The sequence below is a fragment of the Apostichopus japonicus genome, chromosome 13 (genome assembly GCF_037975245.1).
Source record: "Apostichopus japonicus isolate 1M-3 chromosome 13, ASM3797524v1, whole genome shotgun sequence".
NCBI lineage: Eukaryota > Metazoa > Echinodermata > Holothuroidea > Aspidochirotida > Stichopodidae > Apostichopus > Apostichopus japonicus.
The window spans coordinates 1463305-1473712 of NC_092573.1; the positions used below are offsets into that span (position 1 = coordinate 1463305).

A 10408-nucleotide genomic window follows, 5' to 3' on the forward strand; every position below is an offset into this window, starting at 1 on the left:
ATTAAATCGATATTCATAAATGTGAGCGATATGATATGATATTATACAAACACACTATACAACAGATTGTACTAAATACAGTACCAACAAATAAAGTAATCATTGAAAAAATTCTTTAAATTGATATTTATACAAGTGCTTATTCACAGTGTGTCATATTAGTAATTCATGTACATTACATTAACAGAAATCCTAGCATGGGAGAGATACAAAAATCTATGCTAGATTTGATATCCTCTTACACAAAAGTATATTCTAAAACTGTAGATATTGTACAAAGTACTTGCCTTTGTGGACAGATGTGACAAAACTTTTCTTCATTACAGCCTTATATATTCTACCATAAAATCAGAATTAATTTCAACTTTAGTATTAAAGATGTTGATCTAAAGAAGAGCATCAAATTGATAAGAGTAAAATTCAGCAAATCACAGCTCAATACCTTCATATAACAGTGCAAATGTTTATGAAAGACTTTTTCTGAATGTCCCCACAAAATAGACCCCAGTTAACCAAATATAATATATATATATATATATATATATATATATATATATATATATATATATATATAAGAAGATCATGTTAGGATCGAAACGTCAGGCCCCCTTACTTTTACACATATATGCATATATGCAGGAGTTGTGTATTACACTACAAATTACTGTGTCAACTAAGAAACTATATTATTTGCTTTCCTTTTTAAAGCCTGTAATCCTTCCTTCTCATCTTTGATGTCTAAAGGTTTAGGGAAAAATAAATGATTCAACAAGCCTATAAAACTATGTAACATATGTCCTTCATAGTAGATCCAGTCACCTGCTTTGAAAGATGAGTTCATATAAAGGCTGCATGCAATCTTTTAATCAATGTTGTAGCACTCCCCAACTACTGGCATGGGATGGATCAGAAGCAGAGATACAGTAGAACGAACGCGAGAAAATTCATTCCGTTAGTGTAATTACATGGCTGTGTGCCGACGATGTCTTTCAAAACGATGTGGTGAGGTTTTCTCCTTGATGAAGCAGATGTTATTGACTCATAATGAAACTACCCTTTCAAAGTCGGTGCCAATGAAGAGATAGTATTCTGTAAGACTGCGCTTTTATTACTCTTCGGGATTATATATGTGTTTTCACGAATAGACGCAGATGACATATATCTGATTGGTCTTTAGAGAGTACAGGAGATTTCACAGTGTGCTACAAGCCATGATCTATAAATAATATCCAGCAAAACAAGATGACATTTATGTGAACAGAGCAAAAAGGGAGAAAAAAATACAAGATTTATACTATTATAAAGGCAGTAGGTTGGAAAACACCAGGTAACGTTTACCGCGTACAAGCTGTCGCGCAACTGTTACCTGTACCTGTACAAAAACAAGTAACTCACAGGAACGAAGAGAGAGAGAGGACCATAAAACATTTCAGAACATGGTAAAGACAGTGCTTCATAAATAGTGGCAGAAAGTTGGTCCCAGATGTCGGAAAATCCAAAAACGATCACCAGAATCGAGATAACAATGGAGAAACGTTGAAACTTGAAATAAATCTAGATAGAGAGGTTTTGCATAGTTTCCTTCGGATTGCTAGATTCGGAAGGAAGAGATCTGGCCAGATCATTGTGTTGTGTCCTTGGGCAAGGCACTTTATCTCCATTGCCTCTCTTCAACCAGGTATATAAATGGGGACCTGTAAGATAAACTGTCAGTTGGGCGCTGTTTAGCTGCTTCCATGTGGACGGATTGTCTCTATGTTTGACAGGTTATGGTTGATCAGGGTAATATTGTGATGCGCCTTCAGCACCATCATCGTTGGATATATCTGCTCTTTATAAATCCTCAATTTTATTATAATTATTATTTTTATTTATATTACTATCCTACAAGCGTAAAGCGTTGATATATTACTCCTAACGATTATGAGTGCAATACAACACGAGACCTTCCAAAACCCACGCAAAGTCTAAAAGTGTACCGATCTATTCATGAGGAGATTGAAGACAATCCATCACAACTTTAAAATTCAATCAATATCACATGGACAGACCTCATTTAGCTTCAATGCCACAAACGGAACCGTATCTGGTAAAGTACATTTAAAATAATGGAAGACCTGAATAGGCCATACAGCTTAGAAGCCCTTGACCTTCGAAACATTCAGTTGAAATATATGTGTTACTGTAAGTCTACAGAAATTGCCTTTAATTACTGATTTGCATCACAAAACAGGTTTTTCCTTCTTTTACTTTTTTTCTAGATCACATGAATTCTCAGATAATTTTAACATCTAACATGGCTCCAAATTTGCATAAAATCACAACTTCATTGGTTAGCGGTAATTGATATTGCTAGCATAACACCCATAATACACCACCCACCCATCTGAACTTTGCATGACTACAGATATCAAAGGTGTTATGGGTTTTGTATGTTATTCAAATCATTGTCCTCTGAACTGATATACACGTAACTGTACATACTCTACGACACCTGCTACCCTTAACAATATTTTATCAACTAATTGAATAAAAACAACATTGTTCTTGACCTACTTATGAGGAGTGAGGCTTTGGATTATGGCAAGCACAAATAGCTAGATGTACAATCAACCATTTTAACTGCCATTTAGATAAATAGAAAATATGAACTATATATACTGTAACCAGATGGACCCAATACTTTTTACCTAGGTCTACAAAAACTTTACAATCAATCAAACTTGTTAGGTTGTGGCCTTGCTGTATTTACTGTAGACCTTAGGAACAGAGGTGAGCTGCAGAGATCACAGAACAGTACTTCCCAATTCCTTCAGATTTTATTTGTGCTGATATGTACAGTCACTTGTTATTCATTGTAGAGCAGGCTTACTGTACATACCAGCCTGTGAGCCTGTCAGCCTGTCACCTATTTCCTGATCCTTTTTAATGGTCTGTTGAATTCTAAATCACATAGACTTTGGTGTGCTTATATGCTGTTAATGAACATATCCATCAATGGGATAACAAACTTGATTCTGAAATCCGCAGTTGATGATAACGTATAAGAATAGGGTCCTTGATGGGGACTTAAGTGTCCCTCCTGATCCTTTTTTCTACTAAACTAAACTATAACATGTAATTCCCTCTGTCTTTGGTAATATTGCAAAAGTATTTATTTAGATCTTGGCTACGTTAAATGTGAGTTACTACTACTACATACTGTACTGTGTATGCATATATCTGGCATACAGATGGTGTTTTGCACTTGTTGTAAAAAAATATAGAATTCAATTAGCCAATTAAGTGTCTCGGTGAAAGGTGAATGTTTTGAGAATGAAAGCAAACTGTCTGTGAGATTGAGCATTTAGTGAACATTAACTGACTATCTAGCATATTTGGGATCGGTTTCATTCAACTTCAACTAATTCACCATTCGTACTTCACAACAGACTTCTAATAAAAAATACGGAGAAAATCTTCTTCATCTGCTGAAAATATTAAATTGTCTGACATGAGCAGAGAAATAATCAGTTACAACAGGATTGAAACCACCGATTTCATATTTTAGTTAATTATTGAATGAACAGCTACTGTAAACCTAATGAATTGTGCAACTTCAGATGGGACTAGGATATCTGCATTGGTTGTGCATATATATATGACAGATTCAATGCAAACATGCAACATTTTAAATGTTTCATGATAGCAAGTGGCAAGACTAACCACATTTGACCACCGACAAATTGCATCCTGAAGTTTGTGAACATTGTTCATCTCACAAAACGCACAACAACCTGGCCATATGAAGTTGCTCCATTTGCCAGTTTTCTCTCTATCTCTCTCTCTCTTGGCTCTCGTGAATTGAATCATAAACATGGATAATAAAGTCTGAGACTTCATTTTACTTTTAATTTATAGTACAGAGCTTGTGAAATGAAAAAACATGCTGGACAATTTAAAAACTTTTCTTGCAATCCAGATATATAATATTGCATTTATTCACTTTTGGTTTGGATGAGTGTATTGTACAGTATAATAATCTGTGATGTCTGCATGGACTACACCTACAACTGCATTAATCTTTCTTTAAAACTGAAAGGACAAACTTGGAAAATAAATCAACTCTCTAACAGGGTGTAATTTTAGTATTTTGATATGTTCAATTAGGGGGTAATGATCAGAGTTACTTTGACATCACAACTAAACAGTACCTGCCATTGTGAAGTAGTCCTAACAACACCAGTGTAAAACAACGAAACAAAAATGACAGTCTCAATCATGCATTGTCTACTTATGATGTTAAAAAATTAAATTAAAATAAATTGTGAAAACTTTATTATATCCCAGCTATCATGATGGGAGTTGGACCAATGCAATACATTTTAATTCTTAGACTTTGTTAGTTTCTTATCCTTACAGTAAATCTGGTTTGCTTTAATGTGAAAAAAAATGTTGTGGGACAAAAACAAAATATTTAGTATGTTCATGACCAGAAAGCAAAAGCTTTTGTGGTACCGATGCCTAAACTTATCCATAGTGTACTGTAGTAAGTCATACATGTTAATATACAAATATGAATATTAATGAGGTCAAATTTCAGGATCTCATAAGCATGTAGCTATATATTTACAGTGTATTATCCAAGTATGTGATGTATCCAAAGCTAATTAGACATACTATTTCAGAGATATCTGATTAAGAATTTTGTTTTCACTGATTAATATTCATGATATGCATGTATAACAAACAACACAGTTGATTGTATGAATATAGTATGCTCCAATATCACCATACCAGTATGAAACAAATTGTACATTAAAAGCCCTGCCCAATCATTAATATTCATGAGATGAGAATCAAGAACAACAGGGCACATCTACTCATCATGGGGCATCTATCTACCACGTATCATATTGATTCGACTTGTGGTTGTTGAGATATCATGTTTACAAGCAGGACAATTTCCCATTAAGTCCCACCCATCTATAAATATTTAATGAGGTAAACTTGTTGTTGCAAAGAACACATACATACATACACACTATGTAGTTACATCACCAATACTAAGTATAGACTAAATCGGACGTACAGTTGCAGAGATATTGACATTTAACAACTAAAAGCGCTGTCCACTCATGTATAATGATGTGATGGGAACTACAAACAATACTGTAGGGCACATCTACACACCATGGAGCATCTATCTACCACATATGACATTGATTTCAAGTGGTTGTTGAGATATAATGTTTACAAGCTAGCCTTCACATACACACACACACTGTACCAAACATGCTGTAGATCATATTATTGTAGATTGACTCTTCGCAATAAAAGACAAGAAAAATGAAAAAATTTGTCTACATCTTGACCAGCACACCTTAAACCTATATATGGCTCAGATGAGAAAGGGAGAGACAGTTTTCCGGTCATGGGAGTTAGTCCATCAAGGACAAGTCAGAGCATAGGATGCAATGGATGCTATAAGTTGTAAGAAAATACACTGAACAGTACAAACATGTATGTGACTTATCACATGACTGATATCACACATTCAAACTTAAAATATGTCGGAACACTACAGAAACAATAAGGAAGCACCATTTTATCAAATGTAGTTAGTTATTAGTTTAAAAGTTATAAGCTTCAAAGCCGTTGTTGTCGTTCTGAACCATAAAAATAATGGAGATCTGGTCATTTCTTCCCACGTAAAAATTAGTCACAATTTAATTCTTATGATAACAGCCAGGCCAGACTGCAATGTGTGTCTGTCATTGAATACGCATGTAAACAAGTCATGTAATACTCAGTCTGAGCCATTTTCACTGGTACGTAGCCCATTGTAGTTACAGTGAAATACAGTACCAGTACCTCAATTATATAACAGGATGACAGATTGTCTGCATTTAGGTTTGCACTAGCTAATGAAAGTTAAATGAAAATCATTCCAAAGTCAATGAAGAAAAATGGTTTTAATAGACAGTGGATGTACAAAGCTACTACCAGCAGAATGATAGAGCTCCAACTGCATATAAATTAGTATGATTGAAATGTTGTTAAATGAAGTATTATTTCAATACTAGTTGAGTTTAAGTGTAAACACAAGTGGTCATAAGGTGCACTGTTGATGAGTGACAGGAACGACAGAAGTGAAGAAAATAAGAATATTCATCAATGTATGCCTGATATCTTTCAAACCATGGTCTGTTACTCACTTGGATGAAAGTTCCATGTAAAAGTGTTCAATAATTTCATACTGGTAATATCATATTATCCTAATGACCTCCACTCTTATCAACTGCTTGGGGACAGTGAATGGTGGTCATGGCAACAGGATGGAGTCCTAATTTTATTAGCTATTTTCAATTATATGAAAGAATATCTGCTCATCCAACACTGTCACAAATAGAGTTCCCACGGAATATTGGTCATCAGTCCACCAGGTTATCTTACCTTGGCCCTGATTGTTTTAAGCATTGATTGTAATACACAGATCTTCTTAACAGAACATTTTATAGAGAACAAACCAAATGCCAATTTCACAGAAAAATGCAGATCTGTCATTGCCTCCAGCTACTGTAACATCAGCATTCCATTAAAATCCTTTGAAATTTTGTTTTGAACTTACCTTTCCATTCTCTGAAGAACATTCAATACAGCCAACTTGTATGTTTCCATGTTTGTCTCCAGGAATGATTTGGACCCTTTCAAAGTTGCTGGCGAGGATAACTATGTCGCATCCTGAAGCATATGCCTGTTGAGACAGGAATAAGTATTAAACACTCAAACATGTAAATATCTGAGAAAAGACAACTGGTGCTAATACTGTACAGTGATGAGATTAAATTTGCAACAAACTTACCCTAACTTGACATTTACACAGTTGAAATTGCAATGTCTACGATGCATAAATATACATTAAATTTGCATAAAATATGATGCATAAGTATGCACGTTAGGGCAAATTCCAACAAATAGTATCGATTTTAAGATGGCATATAGTCTCTATTATAATATTAAACGTTGTATGCTAGTGAAAGCATGCATACAGTAGTTTGAACAGTTCTCCAGTATATACTCCCAAAGTTAACAGAGGGTGCTGTCCTATCGGCTCGGTAAATAGTTCCACAAAACTTGATAAGCAGTATACAGTCACTTACTGCAGATCGTAACTGTACCGTGAGTTGATCACTAGTGGCATATACAATTTAATTCATTTTTGTTGAGGAAGAGATCTTTATAAATAAATTTTCAAAGTTTCAAGTAAAACAAATTGTCTTAAGAACCTTAGGCCTAACTTTTGCATGTTCTTAATCCCTTATTTTTCATTCAAATACACAAGTGGAACATTTAACTAATCAATCAGCCAGCGCATCTGAATGCAAGTTTATGTGGCATGTGCGAATGCTACGGAGGACTTTCAAGCAATCATATAATGTTGATTCAGAGATCTTTAAACAATTTAGATAACGCTCATTGGGACCATTACGTCAGAGTCCTCTGTAGAAATGCTTGACAGCCCCATTGCTTACATTTCAATTAATACCAGTAGTGCGAGGAGTATATATCGATTTTACTCAACCTCTCTTAGTGCAATTAACATGCCTAGCCAAAACCAACTTACAATCAAGGTACCACACCATTGTATGCAACAATAGTTACTTAGGTACAACACACACCTGTTCATTTTCTTGCTCAGGAAACCTTGGCAAGATTCCAAGACAACAGTTGCAATTTTAATTGCAAAAGTCACTGTATTGTATGTTCTACAAATAACTGAGGCAATTCCAAGCAAATTAACACATCACAATGATAACTGTGAGTCAATAATGGTACTGAAATAATGGTACTGTAACGGTACTTCACACCACAGAAGCCAATGTTATAAACTTGATTCCATTTCTGTTGTCATGCATGTGGGTGCTTTTTATTCTCAGCCTTATAAATAGACCAGATATCTCACATGAACATAAATACTTTTTGAGCCTTCTACTTTATACATGGATAGAAGTAAGTATTATCACTGAAAAGAATTTCTTGCAAAGACCATCTAGATGAGTTTCTTGGAGTAACATAACGAAGGACATATTCACCTACAATACAGGGCAATAAATATGTCCGTTTACAGTAGATCTAAAGTGCATGTGCATAGATAAGCCAAACATATCACAACTCAGTTAAAATAGGATTAAGATGTTGCTGTGTATGAAAGCTTTACCAAAGATGACAAAGAATTCTGCTTGGGATATCAAATGATTCAAGATCTCATGGTTGGCTTGTACTTGTCTGGAGGCCATAATATTATTATATTTTTCTAACCCATGCCTATTCTTTCAATTCACTCAATTGCCTACATTTGTTGTGTGCTAGACTGCCTACAGACATATTGACTACCTACACAATATCTCAAATGTTTTAACAGGTTTGGAAATCTGAAAAGTCTACTAGTTTTTCTTCATCTTTACATACTGAAGCCTAGATACAAATCTTCCCGAGCTTTATACAGCAATTTTGTTTATATAATATAATAAGTTTTGGCCCATCCTCCAGACAAATAAGGTAATGTAACATCACTACTCCTCCAGCTTAAGGGAGTATATCATGTTATTATCCCAGCAACCAGCTGAATAAGGACTAACACTCACACTTTTCGCCCGGCTTCTGAACAAAAATGGAATCCCATGTTGGAAGATGCATGTTCTGTGTCAAGTTAAATGTAAATATTACACTTTATGGTGGGCTTGCATCCCTGGGACGCAAACTTTTTTTCTCTAATAACATTACTGATTAATAAACACTGAACAAATCTTATAATGGCCAAATTTTGTCCACTAGATACAACAGGTTTATTTTTTTTTGGAAAGTTTTGTTTTATTAGTTTGATACATTCCGCAGCTACTTTGGAAGTTGTGACAGGGTTCAATAGGTCATAGTTCATAACTGGGCTTAGGCCTTTGAATGTTGCTTAACTAAGTTATCCTAGACTCAGTCTAGAGTAGACCTAAAACTTAAGTTTATATCCTGACCCTTTCGACCCTGTCTCTTTGCCCATGTCAGTAGTGACATGAGGAGTGTGAGCTATGCCTAACAGTGACACTAACAGTAAGTATTGGTCCACTAACAGTAACTTAGGTCTACGAACAGTAACACAGAAAAATTGGAGCTAATCAGATTAATGACATATATGTCTAGCCTCAGTACAGCGTACAGGCTACAGTAGGATACATCGTATAAGTTATATTACCTAGGCCTAGTACTAGTAGGGGCTAACGTTCGTGTGAATAGAGATGGAGAGATACATACGGTAAAAGGTACACCATCTATGTAGCCGACAGCAAAACAACAGTCGCCGGGATTAACTGCTCCGGTCAGGACTTGGTGTCTCCTCATATTTACATGACTATGTTTCACCTTGAGTTAGAAACGTTGGTGTTTCAGCTATTCCGAGAAGAAAGCAGAAACAGTAATGTTACTAATAACTAGACACTATTACAGTATCACTATCAGTACTACGGACCATGATAACAACTCAGCCTTATCATGGGGAGTGTGTAGTTCAGAAATTGCTCATCATCTGATCTATGTTGTGACCAGTTGTAAAAATATGGTATTGATTGGATATTATTAACTATTATTTTAGGTTGTCAAATGGAATATTATGCTATATTTTGTACTACTAATTTAATTTTTATTATTTTTATAATCCTATTTTATTATTTTTAAGAGAAAAATATATTTCATTAGGGATTTTTTTTGTCTAACTTCGCACTGCCCTATCTTACTGGTATATAGTTGGTAGATCTTATTTTCTGTGATGGATACTGTGTTTGACTACCAAATTGATGGCGCTAAACTTGAAATACTGCATAGAAATACTGTATCGCCGCCGTTATTTGCCTTCAATAAGATTACAGTCTTTCCCGTAAAGTTTCAAAGAGAGTTGCATAAATGTAAGAGACAGCTGTGACTAGATGTATCTCCTCATTCAAACATTACAGAAAGTTACACGTGCAGTCACTATGAAACTCGAGATACTGAACTAACCTTCCTAAGTATATTGCCTTTCTCCATCCCCTCTCCTGTTACCCACATCTCCTTACCCACATCTCCTTCCCTTCCCTCTCTTCTACACCTTCCCACTCAATACTTTCTATCTCAACTTAGTGGTAAGATAGCTCCACGGGTAAAATATACCAGACTGGACCCATCATCATCATCATCATCATCATCATCATCATCATCATCATCATCATCATCATCATCATCATCATCATCATCATCATCATCATCATCATCATCATCATCATCATCATCATCATCATCATCATCATCATCATCATCTTGGTGTTGTACATATTGTGGTAACTCTTTGTTCAGACCATTTAATGGGATTCACGGTAGCGTTGTGTAAAGGGTAAGGACAAAA

General features: G+C 35.1%; 1 protein-coding gene across 2 annotated transcripts in view; it reads right to left on the minus strand.

Moving 5' to 3' along the window:
• Positions 1-9535, minus strand: part of LOC139978951 (dmX-like protein 1) — a 69256-nt gene extending 59721 nt beyond the window's left edge. For both annotated transcript variants that reach the window (XM_071989541.1, XM_071989540.1), the window contains exons 1-2: positions 9286-9535; positions 6611-6736 (exon numbers count right to left, since the gene is read on the minus strand). In XM_071989541.1, the coding sequence (XP_071845642.1) occupies positions 6611-6736; positions 9286-9372 (213 nt within the window). In that variant the 5' untranslated portion in view covers positions 9373-9535. The remainder of the gene's footprint in view (positions 1-6610; positions 6737-9285) is intronic.
• Between the last annotated feature and the right edge of the window lie 873 nt (positions 9536-10408).